The sequence below is a fragment of the Theropithecus gelada genome, chromosome 1, assembly GCF_003255815.1.
Source record: "Theropithecus gelada isolate Dixy chromosome 1, Tgel_1.0, whole genome shotgun sequence".
Taxonomy (NCBI): Eukaryota; Metazoa; Chordata; class Mammalia; order Primates; family Cercopithecidae; genus Theropithecus; species Theropithecus gelada.
In genome coordinates, this window is record NC_037668.1 from 52,731,726 (window position 1) to 52,759,327 (window position 27,602).

The 27,602-nt window shown below is 42.8% G+C and overlaps 3 protein-coding genes and 1 non-coding gene across 18 annotated transcripts in view; 1 reads left to right on the top strand and 3 right to left on the bottom strand.

Annotated features, from left to right (window-relative positions):
* The window catches only part of RSRP1 (arginine and serine rich protein 1), a 28,392-nt gene extending 25,760 nt beyond the window's left edge, over positions 1-2,632 (bottom strand). The window contains exon 1 of the mRNA XM_025386229.1: positions 1,373-2,632. The gene's annotated coding sequence lies outside the window, so the exon portion shown is untranslated. The remainder of the gene's footprint in view (positions 1-1,372) is intronic.
* On the top strand, positions 2,632-27,303 carry TMEM50A (transmembrane protein 50A). Of its 5 annotated transcripts, none has more exons than XM_025386255.1 (7): positions 2,632-2,791; positions 4,807-4,912; positions 7,273-7,385; positions 14,918-14,985; positions 16,183-16,275; positions 21,088-21,152; positions 25,595-27,303. In XM_025386255.1, exons 2-6 carry the CDS (start codon positions 4,820-4,822, stop codon positions 21,150-21,152), a joined length of 432 nt encoding a protein of 143 aa, XP_025242040.1. In that variant the 5' UTR covers positions 2,632-2,791; positions 4,807-4,819; the 3' UTR covers positions 25,595-27,303. The 5 variants fall into 5 exon arrangements, with proteins under 5 accessions (XP_025242040.1, XP_025242026.1, XP_025242050.1 ...); XM_025386241.1 differs by having other exon boundaries at positions 21,088-21,148; XM_025386246.1 differs by lacking the exon at positions 2,632-2,791 and adding an exon at positions 2,795-3,151 and having other exon boundaries at positions 21,088-21,148; positions 25,595-26,082.
* LOC112616420 lies at positions 10,894-10,997 on the bottom strand. The gene has a single exon (XR_003117634.1). It is a non-coding gene; the product is annotated as a small nucleolar RNA U13 (small nucleolar RNA).
* Positions 25,594-27,602, bottom strand: part of LOC112624972 (RH-like protein) — a 58,289-nt gene continuing 56,280 nt past the window's right edge. For 3 of the 11 annotated variants that reach the window (XM_025386190.1, XM_025386136.1, XM_025386126.1), the window contains one exon: positions 25,594-27,495. Coding sequence is in view for 7 of the 11 variants with exons in the window: in XM_025386136.1 (XP_025241921.1) it covers positions 27,329-27,495 (167 nt within the window). In the remaining 4 variants the exon portion in view is untranslated. The remainder of the gene's footprint in view (positions 27,496-27,602) is intronic. The other 8 variants (XM_025386171.1, XM_025386150.1, XM_025386197.1 and 5 more) reach the window with 4 other exon arrangements.

Sequence of the window (27,602 nt, forward strand, 5' to 3'; positions counted from 1 at the left end):
CTTTGGTATTGTCTAGGTCACACTGGCGTTGGTATTGTACTTGTCATTAGTTTCATTATCTGAACTCTAAGAAAACATGGTCACAATTCACAAAGTTTACTGTCTATCTACATACAAAGCACACAGTTAAGTAGACTGTTAACACTCAAGATTAGGACTCACATTGTACATAGTTAGAACTTAAAATTGCTCTGAGAGGATGCAACAATGGATGATCCATTATTGTGAACCACAAGTCATGGCTGCCAATTCAGAGGTTAACAGAAGGCAGACAATAGCCATATTCACTTAAGGGTTGTCTTCAGTCTCTTTTTGGGTGGGGGGAGGCACCATACAGTTTTTGTATTCCTCCCATCCCCAACTTTCCTCACTCATTGCTGAAAATCAGGACTTTTTGCACTCAGGAGTTTCCTAGAATGTGGGACTTTCAGGGACAGTTCCAGGCTCACCAAAAGTAAAGTTCATTCCCCTCCCATTTTCATGGGTGAGAGCCTGTTTACTATTTCCAGATCTGCTACTTTGACTTTAACAAATTATATTTAGCCTTTCTGAGAAGTATAGAAGTTAAATCAAATAAAAAATTTTAACCAGATCTTTTGGAAGGTTTTGTTTGGATACACCTGAAGAACTTACCTCGAACTTTGTGGCATATAGTACAGCTGTTGCAGTTTGTTTCTTTAACGATAGGAACAGTTCTGAGACCATCTGGCAAGTCAGGGTTGGCCATTCCTAAAGATTTAGCTGGGCTGGCTTTTGCTATTTCTAGCAGCTCCATTTTATCTACAAAAGACAAACATTCATTAAGTCCCAAAAACGTAAAGAATGACAAATTAAGCATTTATCTTATTAATGAGAGTAATATAAAGATGTTCACTCATGTTTATAAATATTTGACAATCATGTTAAGGTCAGTAAAGATAAAAAAGGGTAGGGGCAAAAAACACAAAGAGAAAGGAGAGTTAATATCTTTTCTCCCGCAGTCATTAGCTTATTAAAAGCTGAAATCAAGGTTTGTTTAAAGCTGCTCAGAGCTGGTAAACTAATGTTAAGTCATTAACAGGAATTTAAAAGGTTTCATTAAGAACTGCCTGCACTAGATTCCTCCATCCTGAGACATTAAACAATCACGATAAACCTCCTGAGTGGTAAGAACGTGTCCATTTAAAAATAGGCTATAGATTATACTATGTAGTTTTATCTACTAATCGGTTAATGCCCCCCCACCGAAAACAAACAAACAAAAAACCCAAAGGGATATAAGTTTCATCCATCAAAGGAAACAACAGTCACCATGGTTTCCATCCCACTCATATACTGCCGCCGTACATCTAAATCAGATGAACCTGCGCGTAGCTCTTAACAAGTGACCCACCTTTTTAACTTAAGTGAAAGGAGGTTCTGCTCCGGGACTCTTCCTGGATCTCTCCCTCCACCCTCTGTGTTCTTTCGGGTGCACCATAGGGTCAAAGCCGCAGCAACGCCGTCTCTGTGTGATCGCATAATGCCCTTCTGTAGCACGACCTTCCCCCGAGAGTGACCAGCTACCGGACAGGCACCACGGAGGGGTACCGAGCACCTCCCGGACCGGCGGCTGCAGGATCGCGAGTGCCTCCGCTAGGGAGACCGCACGTTGCCCGTGCTTCCTCCGGTGGCGCCTTCTGCAACGACACCTCGACCCTGCTCCCTCTCTGGGGCTGGATCTGACTCCTCGACGGCGATCCCAGACGCGAGACCCAAACTGACGGCTTCCAGAAGAGGGGCCGGCCCGGCCACAAGTCGTTCACGTAGCTAACACATCATTGCTTCCGGCTTCTTACAGTCCTCCCCTTTGTAAACGGTCACCTCCCGAAAACCCAGGCTCTCCTCCAACAGTGGTTCTCAAGCGAGGCGATCTTCCCCGAGGGGGAGGATATTTGGCAAAGTCTGGGGACATTTTTGGTTCACTGGGGCTGCTACTTGCATCCACCGGGTAGAGACGGGGGATGCAGTTACACATTCTAAGCAGCACGGGACATTACCCTTCCCAACCCAGACAGAATGAGCCGGCCCAAAACGTCAGTAGTGCCCAGGCTGAGAAACCCTGCCTTAAACAAACAGCAAAGAAAGGCCAAGTCCCATAAGTGGGTCACCGCGCCGGGACTGGGGTCCACGGGACACCCCAGCCACACCGAGCCGGGAAGTCCCCGCCTCCTGGAGCTGAACCCGCCCCTCTCCCAGAGGTGGAACTGCGAGGGGGCGGGAACAGGCACGGAGAAAATAAACAAGACTAAAAAGTCCTGAGTAGCGCTGTGTGGCTGCAAACCGGAACCCAACTTTTGCACCACATGGGACCCGGCACTCTTCCTGCCACCCACACCTGAGACGGCTGGGGGGCCGACCCCAGTACTAGAAAACACTCGTCACCTCAATCAAGACGGGTACAAAGGCCAACGGATGCCTTCCTTTAGAAAGCTCAGCACACAGAGCAACTTCTCACGCCTACCCTCGAAGGGCGTACTCCAAGCTAGCACTTCCGACGTCCAGCAGTGATCCCAGAGCTGCGGAAAGCCCCGCCAGCGAGCGCCCGGGCCTGCGCAGACGCGTTGGCGTGGTGGGCGAGGCTCCCTCGGGACCCGGCGTCCCGCCCTCCGCCCCGTGTCCGCATGCGCGGCTGAGCCGCGGGGGTGGTACTGCTGCATCCGGGTGTCTGGAGGCCGTGGACGTTTTGTTTTCTTGGCTGAAACCGGTGGAGTGAGGCGGCTGCGCGCGGCGCTACACCGGGCTCCGGAACCACTGCACGACGGGGCTGGACGTAAGTGTCGGGCGGGGAATGGGGGCAGGAGAGGAGCGGTTTCAAGGCTGGAGAGGCCTCGGAGCCGGGACCGTCTGACGGGTTGGTGCCTACAGCACAGGCTCGTTGCCGCCACACTCCGGGAAGCCGCAGACCGGGGCTGAGCCCCTGCAGACCTCTCCTCTCCTGGGTCCTGCGGCTCCTGGAGAAGGCGACCGCGTCCAGACCCGCCAAGACGGAGACGGGACCGCGCCCTCCCCCAGGACATCCCAGGATTCTTGGAAATCCCCCTGTCCCCCACTTTACAGCTGGACAGGCCGAAGTTCCGAGAAAGGAGCGTGGCCCGTCCGGCTCCCTTAGCGAGGGGCGGCCGGGCTGAAGGTGGCTCCCCCATCTTCCAGCCGCGTCCCTCGAGACCTAAAATTCCCAGAGTTTGGAGGGCGGGGTCTGGCTTGAGCGTGCCAGTCGTCGTGCAAGAAAAATGGATTCGGGGCGGGGCCATTGGGATGAACCGAAAGTAACACTGGATTGCAGTTCTTCCCGGGGAAGAATCAAATGAGTGAATTTCCTAAATTGAACTTGTCCCAAAGACATCTTAGCACTGGCTGTAATCATGTATTTTAATATTTAATTTTTGAAAGAAGTTAAAAATGGGAGACGTTGCTCTTTTTTAGGGTGTCATATTTTTGGACAACTATAATTGCTGGCTGCAGAGTAATTTAAGGGACTCAAGTTCGCTGTAGGAATTAGGGTGTTCTTAAGTTATACGTATTTCAGGTTTTTTCATACTCTGAAATAGAGATAACATGGCTGTGTCTCAAGTCAGGTCTGTACAGCTCGGCTTACAGGAGTGTTTTATGTAATTTGTAAAGACAGTTTGGGTCTGCTATATTTAAATAGCAGTTGGATTTTTGTAATCTGAATTAATATTAATCACAATTTTGTGCATTTTTTTGGCTGGAAACACCCTTTAGGATCAGAGATAGGGATATTAAAATCAAGTGGATGTTCTTTACATAGAAATGACACCAAAAGGCAGGCTTGCAGAAAGAAAAACAGTGAAGTGAATGAAGTGAAAGGAAATGATGTGGGTAGAGGTAAGAACTGCAGTGCAGTGTTTAATTTCTTAATTTAGGTGTGAAGAAACACACGTTCTGTGATAAAATATGTAAATTAGAGAATTATTTTTCATTTGAATCTGTACTTCCACGTAGAGCCACAGTTTATCACTTGTCTCTCTACTAATGTTAGTACTCCTAGACTGTAAATATCAAAGTCATCTAATAAGTTTGGAATCAAAATGATACAAAAGAGCTCTTGTGGATTAGTAATCATATACCTGATATTAAAAGTACCACCTAAACTAATTCAATACCTACTTAGAAATAATGGGATGTGACAGATTTTTAGGAGGAGGTCAACCAGTAGTTAAAATTTTTTCAATATTTGGAGACCCACCTTTGTTAATGTTGCTTAAATATATCCAAATCATTGATTTCTATTTATTCATTATTATTTTTGAGACAGAGTCTTGCTCTGTCGCCCAGGCTGGAGTGCAGTGTCACGATCTGGGCTCACTGCAACCTTCGCCTCCCAAGTTCAAGCGATTCTCCTGCCTCAGCCTCCCAAGTAGCTGGGATTACAGACATGCACCACCACACCCAGCTAATTTTTGTATTTTTAGTAGAGATGGGGTTTTGCCATGTTGGCCAGGCTGGTCTCAAACTCCTGACCTCAGGTGACCCACCTACCACTGCCTCCCAAATTGCTGGGATTACAGGCATGAGCCACCACGCCCGGTCCCCAAACCATTTTTTACATTAAAAAAGATACTAAATGAATCCAGATATTACTTTCCAAAGTTATAACGTGGAAATTCATCAAAAACTAAATCAAATATTCTGAAGAAGTGTGTGGAACCAAAATAAAGCATTTGTAATTTCACTTTAATTATTCCTGAGCTATTAATTATTTTTCAGGTTTGAAGCAAGTAAATTGAAGTACTTTATTTAATTATTTGTTTGTTTGTTTTTAAGTGACCTGAAAAAAATGTCTGGATTTCTAGAGGGCTTGAGATGCTCAGAATGCATTGACTGGGGGGAAAAGCGCAATACTATTGCTTCCATTGCTGCTGGTGTACTAGTAAGTGTCATTGATAATTTGGACCTCATTTTTTGGTGCGTTTTGTGTTTATGGGTTTTGAATTCTGCAGGATGTTTTAAAATATGTACTATTTATTTTATCTTTGACCACTTTGACCATGTTGATATTTTGTTGTTTATGGAGAGCCGTTAGTTCCACTTTAAGAGTTTATGGTTTAAAATTTGATTAACAGAGTGGTTGGGTTATTCTGCATGGTAAAACTAGCATAATAAAACATTTGTTCATTATATGGATTCTATCTCCTTTTAATGAGTACATTAAGGTACAAGGAAGTGTTTAAGAAGCAATCAGGTCAAAACCAGTCAATAGATATGATTGCATTTCTCCATAATCCAGTTAACTTTCTTCTCAGTCTCATTAAGGAAAAAAAAGTGCTCGCTTTGGCAACAGATACACTAAAATTGGAATGATATAGAGAAGATTAGCATGAATTTTTTTTAAAAAAAAGCAAAAACAAGGAAACTCATTAAAATACATTGTGTAAAAGTAATTTACAGAATAAAATTTTTATTTACACTTCAGATCCCTCAAGGGATCTGCTGTTAGTTTTTTATGATCATAAGGTGTCATAGGCTCTAAAGAGTAAATTTTTTTTTTTTGAGACAGAGTTTCACGCTTGTTTTAGTAGAGACGGGGTTTCTCTGTGTTGGTCAAGCTGGTCTTGAACTCCCAACCTCAGGTGATCCACCTGCCTCGGCCTCCCAAGGTGTTGGGATTACAGGCATGAGCCACTGTGCCAAGCCATTTTTTCTTAAGCTTTAATATTTATTTATTTTCAAGACAGGGTCTCACTCTGTCTCCCAGGCTGGAGTGCAGTGGTGCAATCACTGCTTATTGCAGTCTCGACCTCCCGGGCTCAGGTGATCCTCCCACCTCAGCCTCTGGAGTACCCTGGACCACGGGCAAGGGCCACCACACTGGGCTAATTTTTGTGTTTTTTTGTAGAGATGGGGGTCTCTCCATGTTGCCCAGGCTGGTCTCCTACTCCTGGGCTCAAGTGATTCACTGGCCTTGGCCTCCCAAGGTCCTGAGATTACAGGCCATTGCACCTGGCCAAAAAGCTTTGAGTTTTTAGTCTATGAAGAAAATATCTTGAATACATTGAGGGTAGAAAGAAAGGTGTATGTACTTGTGTTAGCCACTAAAAATGTTATTAATCGAGTATGGATCTGTCTGTAACCTGATAAAAGTAATTTGACTAGCTTAAAATTGTTATTTTTTTTTTTTTTTTTTTTTTTTTTTTTTTTTTTTTTTTTTTTTTTTGAGACGGAGTCTCACTGTGTCTCCCAGGCTGGAGTGCAGTGGCGCGATCTCGGCTCACTGCAAGCTCCGCCCCCCGGGTTCACGCCATTCTCCCGCCTCAGCCTCCCGAGTAGCTGGGACTACAGGCGCCCGCTACCGCGCCCGGCTAGGTTTTTTTTGTATTTTTAGTAGAGACGGGGTTTCACCATGTTAGCCAGGATAGTCTCGATCTCCTGACCTTGTGATCCACCCGCCTCGGCCTCCCAAAGTGCTGGGATTACAGGCTTGAGCCACCGCGCCCGGCCTAAAATTGTTATTTTAAAGTAATTGCCAGAAGATGTCAGTTCCCAGAGCTAACTGAGTCAAGGTTTGGTGTGGGGATAGGAAAGGGGGTTACTCTAAAAATCTTCTAAGCTACTTGTCAGAATTTGGTTAAGATAAGTTTATTGTAAATTTCTGCTCAGATGATAAAAAACTATTTGAAGTTTTGGGGTTATTTTGTTATACCTTTGCCCTTGAAAATATCTAGAGCCAAATTCAAATAAATTGTAATCTGGTGTTGACATTGAATTTAAAATCACACCTGAAACCACCTTTAGACTGCACTGGAATTCATCAAAAGCAGAACCTCAGAGCTATTATTTCACAGCAAGAAGATAGCTAAAATTCTGTGAACAATAGTTGTTCTCCATATTAATTTGAATGCTTTTTTCTTGATTTTGGGGAATATTTCTCTGGAAGCTTATGTATCAACAGGACACTTCTGTCAGTTGGAATTTGAGTTACTTTTTTCCTTTCCCCCTCCACAAGATAACTGGTTTCTAGTTTACCAAATTAGATTACAAGACTTTATTATCATAAAATTAAATAATGATTGAAGTAGACTTAGAGAAAAGTTACGTTAATAAATATAAATTGCTGTCAGATTTAAGGGTACCTAGTCAGCTATTAGGCCATGTGCAAATTACATGTGGGAAATAGCTAGAACATTTTTGAAATTAATTGAAAGGGATCTCTTCACTTAAATATCTTGCTGTCTTTTAGCCAGTGAGATACAGAATTGCTGTAATTTCTCATTGGTGTCACCTTTGTTTTAGTTTTTTACAGGCTGGTGGATTATCATAGATGCAGCTGTTATTTATCCCACCATGAAAGATTTCAACCACTCATACCATGCCTGTGGTGTTATAGCAACCATAGCCTTCCTAATGTAAGTGTCATCATAATTGGCATTACTTACATAGATTGCCACAAAATAAAAATGTTTCAAATATAGTTGCATAGGTTTAAAATTCAAAATATTATCAGATTAACATACTGGACATGATTTAAAAGTCATACAGTAGAGATGGACTTACACAGAAAATCAGCAGTCCTCTTTGTTCTTGTCCACCTCTCTAGCCCTCCCAGCTTCTCTCAGCTATCCTTTTATTTTTATACCCCCAGGGTTTAGTAGCTTTACATTTAAGTCAGAAACTGTGTATTTTGTCTAAGGGATAATTCTTCCAACAATATTTATTAAGCTTTTATATTCCAGACTCTGCTCTAGGTACAGGACATACAGTAGTTAATAAAACAGGAAAAATCCATGTCTTTTTGGCATTTAAAATAAGTGCAAAGGAGAAAAAAATAGAGAAAGGAGATATGGGATATCAACAGGAGGGATAGAAATTTAAAAAAAAAAAATTTTATAGAGAGGATGTCTCATCATATTGCTTAGATTGGTCTCTTGGGCTCAAGTGATCCTCCCACCTCGACCTCCCAAAGTGCCAGGATTACAGGTGTGAGCCACCACACACGGCCAGAAATTTTCAGTAGAGTCAGAGAAGGTCTCACTAAGAAGGTGACTTTGAGTAAAGACTTAAAATGAAAGAACTGACTAGGGGATGGGGATATGTAAGAGAGATTCATTCCAGGCAGGTGGAACAGCAAGAACAAAGGCTTTACGGCAAGGAGACCAGTATAACTGTGGCAGCAAGATCAAAAGAGATAAATTGATGAGGTCAGAGAAGTGATGGAGAAGGGCAGATGGCATAGGGCCTTGAAAAGCATTATAAGAACTTTATTTTCAGCCTGATGCAGTGACTCATGCCTGTAATTCCAGCACTTTGGGAGGCCGAGGTGGATGGATCACTTGAGCTCAGGAATTTGAGACCAGTGTGGGCAACATGGTGAAACTTCATCTCTGCCAAAATACAAAAATTGGTAGGGCATGCCTGTGGTCCCAGCTGCTCCGGAGGCTGAGGCGGGAGGATTGCCAGAGCCTGGGAATTCGAGGCTACAGTGAGTCATGATTGTGCCACTGCACTTCAGCCTGGGTAATAGAGCGAGGCCCCGTCACAAAAATAAGAACTTTACTTTTTTTTCCCTTTTTTTTTAAGACGGAGTTTCGCTCTTGTTGCTCAAGCTGGAATGCAATGGTGCAGTCTCGGCTCACTGCAACCTCTGCCTCCTGGATTCCAGCGATTCTCCTGCCTCAGCCTCCTGAGTAGCTGGGATTACAGGCGTGTGCCACAACACCTGGCTTATTTTTTGTATTTTTAGTAGAAACTGGGTTTCACCACGTTAGCCAGGCTGGTCTCGTACTCCTCACCTCAGGTGATCAGCCTGCCTCGGCCTCCCAAAGTGCTGGGGTTACAGGCTTGAGCCACCGTGCCCAGCCAAGAGCTTTACTTTCATTGTAAGTGTAATGGAAGCCATTAGAAGGTTTTTGAGCAGAGGAATGAAATGACCTTAGATTTTAATAGGAGCATTCCTGTTGAAAAAATTTTTTAAACTGGTAAAATTCATTGCAGTGCCAAATAGTGTAAGTTTCAATACCATGACCCTGTGCTTCTCAAATTTATCAATATATTTTGAAAATATTCTTGTATTCTTACCAGTTTCTCAAATTCATAATATAGTTTAGTTTGTTTCATACTTGGGCTATGACTTTCTTATTTAGTATTGTTTTTTCCTATAGTTTTTTTTTTTCTTCTTCTTCTTCTTTAATTAAGACGAGGTCTCACCATGTTGGCCAGGCTGGTCTTGAAATCCTGGGCTCAAGCAATCCACCTGCCTTGGCCTCCCACAGTGCTAGGATTACAGGTGTGAGCCACTGCGCCCAACCTTTCCTAGAGTTTCTGATTGGGTTTTTTTTTTTTCAGGTGGTTGTTGGTAGAAAGAATGTATGTTTTCTTTAGGATTCATTTCATCTTGAATGCTGCAGTTCTAATTTGGACAGTTACTATATGGACTATAGTAGCCTTGTTCAATTTTTTGTTTTTCCTAGAGTTTCTAGCTGCCTTTTCTTTGTTTTCTTGCATTTTCTACTATTACTACATCTTTATTTTTTTTCCCAAATTCTCAATTATATTCTTCAATGTATTATAACCTCTTTTGTTCTAGAAATTGACATCCCAGAAGCCCATATCAGGCTGTTTCGTTATGAATTGATTACTGTGGAAGCCTGCTACAGCACTGTCACCATGGGGCTTCCCTCCCCTGTTAATCAGGGTTAAATCCACTTTTTTTCCAGTTAGCACATCTTTTTTTTTTTTCTTTTTGGATACAAGAAGTATTTATTTTGGCCGGGCATGGTGGCTCACGCCTGTAATCCCAACACTTTGGGAGGCCGAGGCGGATAGATCACCTGAGGTCAGGAGTTTGAGACCAGCCTGGCCCACATGGTGAAGTCCCTTCTGTACTAAAAATAATTTTAAAAAGGCCAGGTGCAATGGCTCATGCCTGTAATCCCAGCACTTTGGGAGACCGAGGCAGGCAGATCACAAGGTCAGGGGAACGAGTCCATCCTGGCTAACACAGTGAAACCCTGTCTCTACTAAAAATACAAAAAATTAGCCAGGCGTGGTGGCACGTGCCTGTGGTCCCAGCTACTCGGGAGGCTGAGGCGGGAGAATCGCCCGGCCTGAACCCGGAAGGTGGAGGTTGCAGTGAGCAGAGATCATACCACTAGACTCTTGTTTCAAAAAAAAATAAAAAATAAAAATAAATTAGCCAGGCGCGGTGTCGCATAGTCCCAGCTACTTGGGAGACTGAGACACAAGAATCACTTCAACCTGGGCAGCAGAGGTTGCCATAGGCCAAGATCACACCACTGCACTCCAGCCTGGGCGACAGAGGGAGACTCCGTCTCAATAAATTTAAAAGAAAAAAGTATTTATTTTAGTTTATTTATTTATTTTTTTGAGATGGAGTTTTGTTCTGTCGCCCAGGCTGGAGTGCAGTGGCATGATCTCTGTTCACTGCAACCTCTGCCTCCCAGGCTCAGTTGATTCTCCTGCCTCAGCCTCCCCAAGTAGCTGAGATTACAGGCATGCACCACCATGCCTGACTGGTTTTTGTATTTTTTGTAGAGACAGTTTCACCATGTTGGCCAGGCTGGTCTTAAACTCCTGACCTCAAGTGATCCACCCGTCTTGGCCTCCCAAAATGCTGGGATTACAGGTGTGAGTCACCACACCTGGCTGATACATTTTCTTAGAATTCTCATCTATCTTTTTATTCTGTATTCCAATCTGTTAAACATTTTTGCATTTCAGTTCTCATGTTTCAATTTCTAAGGGCCTTTTTTTGTTTCCTTGATTATAAATGCGTCCTTTAGGGATCAGCTCTCTCTGTGGGCCTTCCTTTTTTTTTTTTTTTTTTTTTTTTTTTTTTTTTTAGGGGATAGCTTTTTTTGTGGGTATTCTTTTTTTTTTTTTTTTTTTTTTTTTCCATGTTAGACGGGTAAGGTACTGATGTAAGAACAAGGTTTGAGGGAGGCACATCTCATACATGCACATGAACACCCAATCATCGTGCCTAGGAACTACAGAAGAATCAGGTTTTCCTTTTTAAATTAAAAAAAAAAAATGTTTTAGAAGTAGGGCCTCACTTTGTCACCCGGGCTGGAGTGCAGTGGCATGATCATAACTCACTGCCGTCTCAAAATCCTGGGCTTAAGCAGTCCTCTGGCCTCAGCCTCCCCAGTAGCTAGGACTGCTTGCACACACCACCACACTCAGCTATTTTTTTAAAAGAGTTTTCTTTTTTTGTAAAGACAGGATCTCACTATGTTGCCCAGGCTGTTCTTGAACTCCTGGTCTCAAGTGATTCTCCTGCCTTGGCCTCCTGAAGTGCTGGATGACAGGTGTGAGTCACTGTGCCTCTCTGCCTTAATAACTTAAAAAATGTAATATAAAATGCGTTCTGGCTAGGCATGGTGGCTCACACCTGTAATCCCAGTGCTTTGGGAGGCCAAGATGGGCGGATCACCTGAGGTCAGGAGTTCAAGACCAGCCTAACCAACATGGAGAGACCCTGTCTCTACAAAAATCAGCTGACATGGTGGTGCACGCCTGTGGTCCCAGCTACTCGGGAGGCTGAGGTGGGGAATCGCTTGAATCTGAGAGGCAGAGATTACAGTGAACCAAGATCGTGGCACTGGACTCCAGCCCAGGAGACAGAGTGAGACTGTCTCAAAAAAAAAAAAAAAGGCATTTATTGAGATACATAAAGTGCACAAGTCATATATACATCTCAACAAATTTTTAATTACGTATACACCCATGTAAACAGCACCTAGATCACGATTTAAAACATCACCCCAGAACGTTCTCAATCAGCACTTCCACCACACCTGTATAGCCCCTGTCCTGACCTCTACCATTGTCCATGAGCTTTCTGTAGATCTTTTTTTTTTTTTTTTTGAGATGGACTCTTACTCTGTTGCCCAGGCTGGAGTGTAGTGGCGTGATCTTGGCTTACTGCAACCTCTGCCTCCCAAGTTCAAGCAATTTTCCTGCCTCAGCCTCCCGAGTAACTGGGATTACAGACGACCACCACTGTGCCCAGCTAATTTTCGTATTTTTGGTAGAGACAGGGTTTTGCCATGTTGGCCAGGCTGGTCTGGAACTCGTGACCTCTCAGGTGATCCATTTGCCTTGACCTCCCAAAGTGCTGGGATTACAAGCGTGAGCCACCATGCCCAGCCTTCTGTAGACTTTTAATTTAGGTTGTAGAGTCATCTCTTCCAGGCTTCCAGGTGATCCAAGTTGAAAATTATACACATTTTTAAATTATGCTACAGTTACTTAAGTGTAAACACAGTAACTTGTATTTTCAGAATAAAGCAAGTGGCTAAGGGCAGCCAGTTTGACTGTGCGTGGCATGGGGTCATTGCCAGAGTAGTTATTCATTCTCAGAAGTAAAGGTCTGACTTCAGAAGCCACTGATAGCAAAGGGCTGTGGTCTTTCTCTTTGAAGCTCAGCCATTATGCAGCTATTTCTAGTTCTTTCCATTTTGTTGCAATTTATTTTACTGTAATAATGATGCCGTTAGAATTTTTTTTTTTTTTTTTTTAAGAGGGGGTCTGACTCTGTCTCCCAGGCTGGAGTGCAGTGGCTCGGCTCCCTGCAAGCTCCGCCTTCCGGGTTCACACTATTCTCCTGACTCAGCCTCCCGAGTAGCTGGGACTACAGGCGCCCGCCACCACACCCAGCTAATTTTTTTTGTATTTTTAGTAGAGAGGGGGTTTCACCATGTTAGCCAGGATGGTCTCGATCTCCTGAGCTCATGATCCGTTGAGAGTGCCCAGATCAGCTACACCCCAACACCAGGAGCACACTTACAGCCCCCAGTTACAGAGCATCATGTTGACAAATACTAGATGCTTCAGGAAAAAGATTATTTAACTAGTAACTTTTCTGTAAATCTGAGAACATACATAAAAATAGTCATAGCAGAGAACAGAGATTGTTCATTCCAAAGTGTCCCTAATAGTGAAGACAAGATTGTGGCGGCTCACAGAGGGCTGTGAAGTTTATTCAGATGGCTCAGCAAGGAAAACAAGAGCCAGGAACCAGTAACCCAAGAACATTTATTTGTGTTTTACTTTTAAATATGAAGCCTGTTTTTAAATATATTTATTTCATATACAAAATAATTTAGTACTGTATAGAGATCACTGAAAATAATTGAGTATTTTGATCATTCTGAAACTTAGCTTTGTATGAATAAATTAAGACATTACTGTGAAAAAAACTAGGATTCCTATATTCAACACTTTTTTTTTTTTTTCCCGTAGAGACAAGGTCTGACTATGTTGCCCAGGCTGGTCTCAAAGTCCCGGGCTCAAGCAGTCCTCCTACCTCAGCCTTCCAAAGTGCTGGGATTACTGGTGCAAGCTACCAGGCCTGACCTAAACACATTTATTGAGCACCTACTATGTGCGAAACCCCTAGCCTTGTGCTAGGCATTGAGAATGAAAATGAGAAACAAGACAGACAATGGCTCCTGTCCTCATGAAGCTTATATTCTAGTGTTAGACACACACAACTAAATGGGTATATGTATCATAGGTATAGTGTTTTGTAACTTTAACTTGATGTATTGTGAACGTTTGCCCATGACATTTGGAATGTTTCAAAGGATACTTCTAAAGAAAGCAAGCCTATCTCACTTTAGAGTGGTACGCTATGAAAAGTTGGTAAAACACTCTTATGTTTAGAGCCTGTATCAAGGATTAAAAAAACAAGATTTTACACTTGAGTCTCTATTCAATAATATTTTCAGAGCAAAAAGTTATTATGTTGTTTGAAATATAGTTATTTCTCCAAACATTTGATGTTAGTACAAAATTAGCACAAAAAATGTATTCCAAAGTCAATTTTAAGAAATATTTGGATTATCTAGGGCCCATTTTCTCCCTCTGCCATTGCCATACATGAGTACATGTCATGTCTGATATATACAAATGGAAAATCAGAAGCAAGCGAAATTATCTTTTTACCTGTTCATATCTTACCAAAAGAAAATTTTGAGAATTTCATTCCTTTTTTTTTTTTTTTTTTTTTTTTTAAAGAGACAGAGTTTTGCTCTTGTCACCCAGGCTGAATCGCAATGGCACGATCTCGACTCACCGCAGTCGAGATCCCAGGTTCAAGTAGTTCTCCTGCCTCAGCCTCCCAAGTAGCTGGGATCACAGGCATGCGCCACCACGCCCAGCTGATTCTGTATTTTTAGTAGAGATGGGGTCTTTCCATGGTGGTTAGGCTGATCTCGAACTCCTGACCTCAGGTGATCTGCCTGTCTCAGCCTCCCAAAGTGCTGGGGTTACAGGCATGAACCACCACGCCTGGCCTCATTCCCAAATTTTAACAATCCAGACTCACCTGAAAGACTTGTTAGAACTCAGATTTCTGGGCCTCATGCCCAGAATGTCTGCTTTGCTAGGTTTGGGTTAGGGCCAGAGAATTTTCTTGTCAAATAGGTTGCCAAGTAATGCTGATTCTGCTAGTCTAGGGCCCATGACCACTGCTCTGGAGAGTATCTGGTTGAAGAGACCAGTCATATGAACTCTTTACTCAAGAACTGAAGGCCTATGAGCCAGGTGTGGTGGCACTTTGGGAGGTCAAGGCAAGGAGGATATGTAGAGGTCAGGAGTTTGAGACTAGCCTGAGCAACATAGCGAGACCTCATCTCTACAAAAAATTTTTAAAAATTAGCTGGCTGTGGTGGCGCACACCTGTAATCCCAGCTACTCAGGAGGGTGAAGTGGGAGGATCTCTTGAGCCCAGGAGTTCAAGGCTACAGTAAGCCATGGTTGTGCCACTGTATTCTAGCTTGAGCAACAGAGTGAGACCCTGTATCTTAAAAAAAAGACTTTGAAGCCTAACCTTAAATTTGAGAAACTGTTGATTATTGTTTCTGGTAATTGGTGTCATGGACCCTGATTTCTTGGTTTTATTTTGTTTATACAGGATTAATGCAGTATCAAATGGACAAGTCCGAGGTGATAGTTACAGTGAAGGTTGTCTGGGTCAAACAGGTAAATAGGTGCAAACAGCATCTTATTATACATGCTTAAATCCTTAAGATGAGAATTTCACATGGAAGTACCACTTTTCTATTTGTTTTAATATATCTATGAGTAACAGCTTATTTTGAATCTATTGTTTTATGTTTTGGGCTTGAAATTGGGAATTAATATATAACATTCTATTTGCTGTGCTTTATTGAGCCGTAGGCAGTGTTTTTATTAACATGTATTTGTGTTAATTAAAGAGGCCCTATCAGAATTCATTTTAGGCAGTCATGACTCCATTTATTATTTATAGCAAATTTTCATAAACATGTTAATGTGATTGGAAAGTTGGCTGTCCTCCTCTGTTAACATAATTTTAATGCATCTTCCTAAGTTCTGGTCATGTAAATTTGAATTTATTTTGCTGCCTGACTTCCCTGAAAGTGAAATATGGTAGCTTTGAGATTTGTATATCACTGAATATGAATTTTTTACTGTATATCTGTGTTACTGTTTGAAAGTACTCTTGGAGGACTTTATTAATTAATTAATTTATTTATTTTTTGAGACAGAGTCTCGCTCTGTTGCCCAGCCTGGAGTGTAGTGGCGGGATCTCGGCTCACTGCAAGCTCCGCCTCCCAGGTTCAGGCCATTCTCCTGCCTGAGCCTCCCAAGTAGCTGGGACTACAGGCGCCCGACACAACACCCAGCTAATTTTTTATATTTTTAGTAGAGATGGGGTTTCACCGTGTTAGTCAGGATGGTCTCAGTCTCCTGACCTCGTGATCTGCCTGTCTTGGCCTCCCAAATTGCTGGGATTACAGGTGTGAGCCATGGTGCCTGGCAGAGGAGGACTTTAAAAATGTGGAAGCATGCTCCATATAAAAGCATATGGAGAATGAGCCTCTAAATATGGTGAAACAGATTTTATGAGATGTTTTACAGGAAGGTTGAGTATAGGTTTTCTTGGTGTAGGCAGTTGGGGAAGTAAGTATATGCACTTACACAGACTAATAAATAATTTTAAAAAATTTATTAGGCCAACCAAGAAGAAAAAGGCCAACAGCCACACTGATGAAGATGTTTAGTGCATCTTCCACTGTTCTTACATTAGACTTTAATGGCAGCTGCACTTTTTTTTTTCTGTTTGGGTTTTATTTTTGAAAGTTAATTTTACTGCCCTACGCGAAACAATTCTGGTAAAATATTATTTCTTTCAAGGTGCTCGCATTTGGCTATTCATTGGTTTCATGTTGGCCTTTGGATCTCTGATTGCATCTATGTGGATTCTTTTTGGAGGTTATGTTGCTAAAGGTAAGAGAAAACATAGGATACAACTTACTTCAGTGGAATACTGGAATTTTGCATTAAAGTTAGTTATTTTTTTTCCTATAGATGGGCCAACTGCTAGCAATGCATTTATATCTGGGACCCCCCCCCCCCACCGACAGTGTTTGGTTTTGTTTGTCTTGTATATTTTTAGTGTTCCTTTCTTCAGTCTTTTTTCTTCTTATCCAGAGCCTAGAAGGGATGAGACAGCTCTCTTTGGCTTCCAAAAATCTCAAAAGCAGAACATATATGTTATCTATCTAGTTAGCAGATGTTTCTTTTGAAGAGACAAGAGTCTTATTGTCATCCAGGCTGGAGTACAGTGGCATGATCATGGCCCACTGCGGCCTCAACCTCCTGGACTCAAGCCATCCTCCCACCTCAGCTTCCCAGGTAGCTAGGGCCACAGGCACATACGACCATACCCAGCTAATGTTTTCATTTTTTGTAGAGAATGGGATCTTGCTATGTTGCTGAGGCTGGCCTTGAACTCGTGGCCTCAAGCTTGGCCTAACAAGTTCTGACTTTCAGAATATCTGTGCAAAGCTGTAACATCGCAGAATTGAGATTTATTCAGTTAAGCCTCCCTGGTAATATGATGTCATCTCCTTTTAGACAAAAAAGTAAACTAACATTTAATATAGTTCTGCTATATAAGGCCAGTTTAAGGCAAGCTCAGGAAAAGGTGTACTGTTAGACCCTGGGAGAAATTTCACCTTGAGGGACCATAGGAAAATAGAAAACCCATTTAATGGTTCAGGTGAAATTGCTGTGGCTGTTGTAGTAAAAATACAGTATTAATGATTTATAAAAACTGGACCAGGTTATATATATTTAGCTCTTTTTTTTTCTTTTTTTTTTTTTTTTTTTTTTTTTTTGAGACAGAGTCTCGCTCTATCACCCAGGCTGGAGTGCAGTGGTGCGATCTTGGCACTGCAAGCTCCGCCTCCCAGGTTCGTGCCATTCTCCTGCCTCAGCCTCCCGGGTCGCTGGGACTACAGGTGCCCGCCACCATTCTTGGCTAATTTTTTTTTTGTATTTTTAGTAGAGATGGGGTTTCACTGTGTTAGCCAGGATGGTCTCGATCTCCTGATCATGATCTGCCTGCCTTGGCCTCCCAAAGTGCTGGGATTACAGGCGTGAGCCACCGCGCCCAGCCTGTTTAGCTCATATTTTAACACTTACTTGAGTACAGTGTAACTTTTCTTTTTTTTTTTTTTTTTTTTTGAGACGGAGTCTCGCTGTGCTCCCAGGCTGGAGTGCAGTGGCGTGATCTCGGCTCACTGCAAGCTCCGCCTCCCGGGTTCACGCCATTCTCCCGCCTCAGCCTCCCAAGTAGCTGAGACTACAGGCGCCCGCCACCACGCCCGGCTAGTTTTTTGTATTTTTAGTAGAGACGGGGTTTCACCACGTTAGCCAGGATAGTCTCGATCTCCTGACCTCGTGATCCACCCGCCTCGGCCTCCCAAAGTGCTGGGATTACAGGCTTGAGCCACCGCGCCCGGCCCAGTGTAACTTTTCGATTAAAATAATGTTTCCTAAATTTTTATTAAAATTATTTAATCTGATAGACAGGAGTAATAGATATTTCCAAATATTTGTATTATTATTTATTTATTTATTTATTTATTTATTGAGATAGGGTCTTGCTGTGTCACCCAGACTGGAATGCAGTGGCACAATCTCAGCTCACTGCAACCTCCACCTCCCAGGCTCAAGCAATCCCCCCACCTCAGCCTCCTGAGTAGCTGAGACGATGGGCGCATACCACCAAGCCCTGCTAGTTTTTTGTATTTTTTGTAGAGATGGGGCTTCACCATGTTGTCCAGGCTGGTCTCAAACTCCCGGGCTCAAGTGATCTGCCTGTCTCAGCTTCCCAAAGTTCTGGGATTACAGGTGTGAACCCCTAGGCCTAGCCCTGTGTAATTTATTATTCATGTTCCCAAAATTGTAGAAAATAAAAGAGGGTGGGTGCAGTGCAATCCCAGCACTTCAGGAGGCCAAGGAGGGACTATTGCGTGAGGCCAGGATTTTGAGACCAGCTTGGACAGCATAGGGAGACCTCATCTCTACAAATAATAAATATTTAGCCGAGTATGGAGGCGTGCACCTGTGGTCCCAGCTACTCAGGAGACTGAAGTGAGAGGATCATCTGAGCCTGGGAGGCGGAGATTGCAGTGAGCCATGATCGTGCCACTGTACTCCAGCCTGGGTGACAAAGTGAGACCTTGTCTCAAAAAAAGAGAAAAGAAAGGCTGGGCGCGGTGGCTCACGCCTGTAATCCCAGCACTTTGGGAGGCTGAGGCAGGTGGATCACGAGGTCAGGAGATTGAGACCATCCTGGTTAACACGGTGAAACCCTGTCTCTACTAAAAATACAAAAAACTAGCCGGGCATGGTGGTGGGCGCCTTTAGTCCCAGCTACTCAGGAGGCTGAGGCAGGAGAATGGCGTGAACCCTGGAGGCGGAGCTTGCAGTAAGCCAAGATCGCGCCACTGCACTCCAGCCTGGGCGACAGAGCAAGACTCCATCTCAAAAAAAAAAAAAAAGAGAAAAGAAAAGAAAGAAAAGAAAAATAAGTAATAGTAATTTCAGCACTCTTAAATATTTTGGTTTATTTCTTTTGTTCTGTTTTCTTATGTTTTTAGTTATTATAATTTTTATCGCCCAGTTGCATTTAACATGATATTGTAAGTTGTTCTTTTGCTGCTATAAAATCTGTTTTATATGTATCTATAAATAAATTTGTTGCCCAGGCTAGAGTGCAGTGATGCAATCTCAGCTCACTGCAACCTCCGCCTCCCAGGTTCAAGCGATTCTCCTGCTTCAGCCTCCCAAGTAGCTGGGATTACAGGCGCCCGCCACCACGCCCAGCTAATTTTTGTATTTTTAGTAGAGACAGGGTTTTGCCATGTTGGCCAGGCTGGTCTTGAACTCCTGACCTCAGGTGATCCACCTGCTTTGGCCTCCCAAAGTGCTGGGATTACAGGAGTAAGCCACCACGCCTAGCCATATATATATTTTAAAATGTGGTTGGTGCAGTGGGTCACGCCTGTAATCCCAGCACTTTGGGAGGCTGAGGCAAGCAGATCACTTGAGACCAGGAGTTTGAGACCAGTCTGGCCAACATGACAAAACCTTGTCTCTACTAAAAATACAAAAATTACCTGGGCATGGTGGCACACACTTGTAATCCCAGCTACCTGGAAGGCTGAGGCACGAGACTCTCTTGAACCCGGGAGGTAGAGGTTGCAGTGAGCTGCGATCATGCCACTGCACTGCAGCCTGGGCAACAGAGGGTGACCCTCTCAAACAAAACAAATTAAAAAAAAGGGAAAAAAATTACCTTTTTAATCATAGGAATTGCATAATACTTGTTCATTATAGAAAACTAAGAATGTAAAAGAACTCAAAAGAAGAAAATGAAATTACTGATAACTCTTTCCCAGATACAACTATTAATACAGAGCCCCTTTTAACCGGAATGTCTTGTATCTCATAATTTTAGGCTATTTTCTTGAAAACTTCTGGAGCAAGGTTATGTTTTGAGAATTATTAGCAGATCTATAATTTTATAAAGTTGGCTTTATAACATTTTTAGAAGCCACTGTAGTGGTAATGGTTATTTAACGAGAAATGGTGGTGAAGACCTATGCAAACCATCTGTTATGTTAATCAGATTAACCAAAGCTGTTCTGAAATGAGAAAAATTTGACAGTTCACCTATTTATTGTGCCTCTGTCAGTGAGCAGTCATTGACAATTCCGGTAGAAATTTATGAGAATTTCAACTTCATTTCTAGATACAGTCAGAAAAAAATGTTGCTCCAGCAGTCCTTCCAATCTTAGTTAATGGCTGGCTACTCTATCTTTCCATGTGTTTAGGCCAAAAGCCGTAGATGGTGAAGGCCTGTCAAAGATGACACTTGTCTTCCTCCCATGCCCCGCATCCAGTCTATCTGCAGATCCTGTTGACTGTGCTGTAAAATATATCCTGAGTCTAACCACCATTTACCATCCTCCATTGCTACCACCCTGGTTCAATCCATCATAATTTCTCACCTGATTTCCTGGAAGAGCCTCCTAACTGGCTTCTGTTTCCTCTCTTGCCTCCTTTAATCTACCCTCAGCACAGCAGCCAGAGAGATCCTTTTAAAATATGTCAGCTCAGATCACTTTTTTGCTCTCAACCCAGTGGCTTCTCATCTCACTCAGAGTAAAAATCAGAGTCCTCACTGTGACAGCCAGATCTCCACCGCCCAGCTGCCCTCTTTCTTTACCCTTTTCCGGCTCTTCCCTCTTGTGCCTATGTGGCTGTTCCTGTAATACACTGGCATGCTCCCTCAGGGCGTGTGCATGGCTTCTGCCCTCACTTCCTGCGTGTCCTTGCTCCAGTGTCACCTTCTCATGGGGTCTTCCTGGCCACCTGTGTCCGATGTCACACTACACTTCTGTACCTTTCCTGCATTATTTTATCTTCTTTTTATTCAGTATGTTCTCTGGTTCCATGAGGGCAAAAAAAATTGTACCTGTTTTGTTTATTGCAGTATCCTCAGCATTAAATAGGGCCAGCATGCTGTATGCCCCCAGTAAATGTTTGTTAAATGAACGAAGGGAGCTATCATTTACTAAAGCCATGCTAGACTCTGTCACACATTATGTCATTTTAATACTCAAGCCAACCCTGATTCCAAGAAAAATCAATTCTTCCAGGCAGGAAAACTGGTATTTGCCAATATATCTGAATCTAAATGTTTTGAGATCATAACCTTCTGAACACTGCAATTATTTTTTACAGAAAAAGACATAGTATACCCTGGAATTGCTGTATTTTTCCAGAATGCCTTCATCTTTTTTGGGTAAGTTTGTTTTGCATTATCTTACCTTTTTTTAAAAAAAATAGCTTTCTTTATATCATTTGCTATATTTAGTTGCTTAATTACTCATCCAATACCCCTCCCCCATGATATTTTCATAAAACATGAAGAGTAAGGTTGAAAAGGATATTTTAAATAGATGAGTTGGTTTGCTGCCAACCTTAGGAGCATATATTAATTTTTAAGATTGCTACCACGCCCCCTTTTAATGAGTGAGTAACTATGATTCATGAAGATTTAGTTACATAACACTGATGATGTTCATTTTAAACTTAGATCTCTAACAGTTGCTTTAAATGAAAGCCTGCCTAAAACCATTTATCCTTAAATTTTGGTTTCTGATATATTTTATAGTCTGTCCTTGATATTGTAGAATTTGTGAGATTTGAGGTGTGGAGGAAAAGCCCATTTTTTATCCTTCCCTTTCAATTACAAATGAAAAGATGATGAAAACCTCTAAAAACTTCAAGGCTTTTATCAATAATCTCTGATGTTCATCTTTCCTAGAAATTTAGGGCCTGCCCTTTACCCATACTGTTCCTCCAACCACTACCCACCCCCTCCAGCCCCCATAACCTACCCCCGTCACTGGCCGAAAAACCCTACAAACAAAATAGCTCAACAGCTCTTAATCCTCTGCATCAGGAGCTTTGTTGTTTTTTGTTTTTTGTTTGTTTGTTTGTTTGTTTTCGAGACGGAGTCTCAGTCTCTCACCAGGCTGGAGTGCAATGGCACGATCTCAGCTCACTGCAACCTCTGCCTCCTGGGTTCAAGCAATTCTCCTGCCTCAGCCTCCCAAGCAGCTAGGACTACAGGCACACACCACCACGCCTGGCTATTTTTTTTGTATTTTCAGTAGAGACAGCGTTTCACCATGTTGGCCAAGATGGTCTTGATCTCCTGATCTTGTGATCTGCCCACCTCGGTCTCCCAAAGTTCTGGGATTACAGGTGTGAGCCACTGCGCCCGGCCTGCATCAGGAGTTCTTTTTTTTTAAATAACAAAAAAAAAGATGGGAGTCTCGCTCTGTTGCCCAGGCTGGAGTGCAGTGGTGTGATCTCGGCTCCCTGCAATCTCTGCCTGCCGGGTTCAAGTGATTCTCCGGCCTCAGCTCCCGAGTAACTGGGATTACAGGCACCCGCCACCTTGCCCAGCTAATTTTTTGTATTTTTAGTAGAGACGGGGTTTCACCGGGTTAGCCAGGATGGTCGTGATCTCCTGACCTCATGATCCACCCGCCTCGGTCTCCCAAAGTGCTGGGATTATGGGCATGAGCCACCATGCCCAGCCAGGAGTTCTTAACCTTTATTCTGTCAGTAGCCTTCTGAAGGTGAGAACTCACCAGATATTTTCATATGCAGGAAATTGGTGTTTTGCATATTTCTGGAAAGAGTCTGTGGCTTTCATCAGATTTTCAAAGAAGTGGCTAATCCAAAAAAAGGCTAGGAATCTGATATATATTATAGGACTTTTCCTTCCCCTTCCCTTCCCACCCACCTCCGAAAAAGAAACAAAAATCCCATGTCTTCTGAAGCCCTCTTGAAATACTAATAGTTGCTCTTCAGAATGAGCCACCAGTTGATATTCACACCTATTCTATTCCATCACCATTTTTGCTATTTTGTAAAATCAGTTTGGAAATAAGAAAAATGTAAACTTAGATGTGACAAGATGCACAGCCTCTTTGGGTTATACCTTGTATCCTATAAGCAAATCGAACTCCAGGTAATGGACACAGTTAGCAGAGTGGTTGTAGCAGATTGCCTGTCGTTATAGTCCATTTGCATTGCTATTTAGGGGTACCTGAGGCTGGGTAATTTAGAAAGAAAACAGGTTTATTTTAGCTCATGGTTCTGCAGGCTGAACAGGAAGCATTAGCATCTGCTTCTGCAGGAAGCTTCCAGTCATGGCAGAAGGCAAAGTGGGAGCCAGCATATCACATGAAGCAAGAGAGGGAGGAAGAGGAGGTACCAGCCTCCTGTAAACAACCTCTCATGTGAACTAACAGTGAGAATTTACTCATCACCAAGGGGATGGCACTAACCTGCCATTCATGAAAAATTTGCCCCCTTGGCCAGGCACGGTGGCTCATGCCTGTAATCCCAGCACTTTGGGAGGCCAAGGCAGGTGGATCACGAGGTCAGGAGTTCAAGACCAGCCTGGCAAACATAGTGAAACCCCGTCTCTACTAAAAATACAAAAAATTAGCTGGGCATGGTGGTGCGTGCCTGTAGTCCCAGCTACTTGGGAGGCTGAGGCAGGAGAATCTCTTGAACTTGGGAGGTGGAGGTTGCAGTGAGCCAAGATCGAGCCACTGCACTCCAGCCTGGGTGACAGAGTGAGACTTCATCTCAAAAAAAAAAAAAAAAGATTTGCCACCATAACTAACACCTCCCACTTGGCTTTAGTACCAACATTGGGGATGCCTGCCATTCTGATTCGTAACAGAATGGTACTCAGCAGCAGCATAGAATTACTATTTCAGAAGTCAGAGTGGACAGATGTCAGTACCAGAGGTGACCATCTGACAGTATAGGAGGGACTGGTCCTTGGCTCTTGCCCAAGAAACTCTTCAGATTGGAGTTCATATCTTGTGACGAGTATTCTGAAGTTACAGCGTCTCTTTTAAGCTATTTGGACAGTAGAGGCCTCTAATAACCAACTTCAGTTTTTCTTTGTTACAGCAGTAGATCCGATATTAACTAGAAGAGCAGAGATCTGGGATTACAGGCACATGCCACCATGCCTGACTAATTTTTGTATTTTTTGTAGAGACGGGGTTTTGCCTGTTGCCCAGGCTGGTCTCAAACTCCTGGGCTCAAGCGATCCACCCACCTTGGCTTCCCAAAGTGCTGGGATTACAGGCGTGAGCCGCCATGTCTGGCTCATAGCTCCCATTTCATTTGGTGCCTGGGACTGTGCGCCAGCTGCCCCGTAGAGCATGCAGGCAGGCATCTGCACTCTGGCTCATCTAAGGCACCTGTGGGTAATTTGCCGCCCTCGGCAGTTGGCTTCCCAAAGCCTGGCTGTGTCCATTCCCTGCCTACTCATCTCCTAAACATGGCCAGATTCCTCCTTGTTCTGTTAACACCTCAGGTATCATTTTATGCATATAGTTGCCCTCTTGCCTCTTAAATTGAAGCCTTGAGGACAACTGTAGACATTCCCTCACCTAAACCCTAGACCAGGGGTGTCCAATTTTTTGACTTCCCTGGGCCATATTGGAAGAATTGTCTTGAGGCACTCATAGAATACACCAACAATAGCTGATGAGCTTTAAAAAAAAAATCACAAAATCTCATAATGTTTTAAGAACGTTTACGAATTTGTGTTGGGCCACATTCAAAGCCGTCCTGGGCCACATATGGCCTGTGCTTTGCGGGTTGGACAAGCTTGCCCTGGACTTAAGCTCTGTGAGGGCAAATTCCTGTCATACCAGTCTCCTGGGCTTTTCTGGAAGCCCCATGCTTTTTTATGCCTCTTTCGCCTTTGATGTACTGTTTCCTGTCCCCAGAACACCTGCCTTCATCATCCCGCTAGGTCTTGTTCCTACCAATCTCCCATTCAAACTCCTGTTTTTCCACAAAAGCCCATCTCAAATATTACCACCTCTGTAAATCCTTTTCTAACTTATTCAGGGCAACTGAATTCTGTGTTTCTGTGCCCCCTTAATACTTGGTATGTAAGTCTCCTTCCCCAACCACCCCCATGCTTACCACATCGCGTTAGCAAGAATGAGAGCAATTTGAGGGCAGTGGCTTTGTATCTTATTTTATAGCCCTGGCACCAAAACAGTTTGTTGAATGAATTTGATAAAATCAGACCTGTAGGGCCGGGCACGGTGGCTCACGCCTGTAATCCCAGCACTTTGGGAGGCCGAGACGGGTGGATCACAAAGTCAGGAGATCAAGACCATCCTGGCTAACACAGTGAAACCCCATCTCTACTAAAAATACAAAAAAAATTAGCTGGGCGTGGTGGCGGGTGCCTGTAGTCCCAGCTACTTGGGAGGCAGAGGCAGGAGAATGGCGTGAACCTGGGGGACGGAGCTTGCAGTGAGCCGAGATCGCACCATTGTACTCTAGCCTGGTGACAGAGCGAGACTCCGTCTCAAAAAAAAAAAAAAAAAAAAAAAAAATTCAGACATATAATGGTTACATAGTAAACACTGGTTAACTTTTTAAAAGTCACATGTGTCTTCAGTACTCGAAAGTTAAGGTTGTTGGGAATATGGTGGTTAATAGCACAGTTGAACATAATGGAAGAATTCACTACCTTAGAATCAGTTTCTGTTTTGATACGTTTCGTACCAAACTTTCTTCTACAACTCATCAATTCTTTGTTGCTTGTTTCACACCATTCTCGAAATCTCACATATTCTTTTCTCAAATTCAGGGAGTCATGTGGTATTTCTTGTTTTATTCACAGAGGGCTGGTTTTTAAGTTTGGCCGCACTGAAGACTTATGGCAGTGAAAACATCCGATTTCCCACAGCACAACATCCCTGCTTGGGTTTGTTTGTTTTTTTACTGCTCACTCCCAATCTTTTTTAATGCCGTTTTCTAAACTTATTTCTGAGTGTAGTCTCAGCTTAAAGTTGTGTAATACTAAAATCACGAGAACACCCTATTTAAACAACAACCAAAAATCTACTGTGGTATTCACTTGATTAACTTATAAAACGTTAAAGCAAACTTTCACATGAATAATTTTTGTCAAATTTTATCATGGCATAATTTGTAAAAATAAAAAGAAATTACAAAAGAAATTATGGATTTGTCAGTATAAGTATTTGTCATATCTGAGGTCCAAAACCACAATGAAAGTGCTCTGAAGATTTAATGTGTTAATTCAGATGTGGTCTCTTCTGTGTCAAATGTTAAATGAAATATAAACATTTTTTAGTTTTTAAAATATTTCATGGTCAAAATTCTTCCTCACTATAATTGGTATTTACTTTTACCAAAAATTTTGTGAACATGTAGTGTTTGAGTGGCTTTTGAGGGTCTCCCAAGGTGTGAGTGGACGTGTTGGAAGAGAGAAGCACCATGGTCCAGGCACCAGGCTCTCCACGTCCCTTCCGTGGGAAGCTCTTCCGTTGTGCCTCCCATTCCAAGGGCAGGAGGATATGACTCAGCCATGACACGTGGTTCTGGTGGGACGCACAGTCACTCCACACCCACCGTTGAAGGAGAGAGGAGGAAAGGAGAGAGATTTGACACTCCGGTCTTACACAGGGGACAATTTCTTTGTAGTTGTTCTGATAATAAACCGGGTTCCATGTTTCATTTCATCTGTATACTGAACCACTAGCCTAATAGACCGGCACGGTCAACTAGAATGACAAACATTAGCTACTGGAAACTCTGGTTGTCTCTTCCTCTTCAGAACTCTTGTCCCCACAGGCTCCCCACCTCTGCAAGATGGGATACGCTCTTCAGAACCACAGTTTGAAATGTCTTTCATAACGTGCTACAATTAGCCTTCAGAATATTTGCTGGGTGATTTAAATGTGTGGGTCTCTTTTCCATGCTAGTGTCGTCATCTGACAGTCTCTATGCTGTGAATATTGCCTGGCCATCAAGACTCTTCTCAAAGAAATAACTTGCTGTCATCCCACACGAACTCCTGATGTTTTTTCTACAAAAGTCCATAAAATGTGAAAATTGGAGAAGATCTTAGAGGTTGAAGTCTACCTTCTCTTTCACACAGGAGGGAACCCGGACCATGGAAATTTAAGTAACTTCCTCACGGTCACAGAACTAGTTTTTTAATCCTCAGGCAGTGCATCCCCCCACCCTACAACTGAGCACAACCTCTTTCCCCACAGTGCAATTCAGAATATGCTCAGGGAATGCCAGCCACCTTGTAAAACTGCTGGGATAAAAGCATGATTCCCACAAGGACTAAGGATCAGTGATTTGTAATTTTCCTGTTTTGTACTATCTGCTTTGCTCATGTAGACAAGAGTTAACTGGGTAGCATACTTTATTAAGCATGAGGAAGAATCTTAAGAATTGTCAATAAAATTAACCCAAAACTTTAATAATGTGTCTGTAACCAAGAAAATATTGATAGCATCATCCTAATGAAACTAAACATTTATTTTAAACTTATTAAATTGACTCTTAAACTAAGTTTTTAGTTTTTTATTTTTTAATATCAAATCTGTCTCTGACCTTGTTTTATTGTACATAAGGAGACTTTGCGGTCATGAGCGTTTCTCACGTACAAAGGCAGGCAACAGTGAAAGGAAGTTGTCTTGTTTTTGAACAGGCCTTGTTTTTCTTGGATGCTTTTTCTTAAAATCCAACAGCCAAATGAGGAAACTGTAAAAGCAAAACAAATATTTTTATCGCAGATGAACCCACATACTGATTTTAACTTGATTTCTTGAAACTTAGCCTAAATGTCTCATCACAAAGACCTTAGAAAT

What these genes read in the sequence shown, in the direction of transcription:
- TMEM50A (XM_025386241.1), top strand. Translation starts at nt 4,820, where the DNA reads ATGTCTGGATTTCTAGAGGGCTTGAGATGCTCAGAATGCATTGACTGG. An exon ending in AGGTTGTCTGGGTCAAACAG is followed by an intron (nt 14,986 to 16,182) that starts GTAAATAGGTGC and finishes ATTTCTTTCAAG; the next exon opens with GTGCTCGCATTTGGCTATTC. An exon ending in TGGAGGTTATGTTGCTAAAG is followed by an intron (nt 16,276 to 21,087) that starts GTAAGAGAAAAC and finishes TATTTTTTACAG; the next exon opens with AAAAAGACATAGTATACCCT.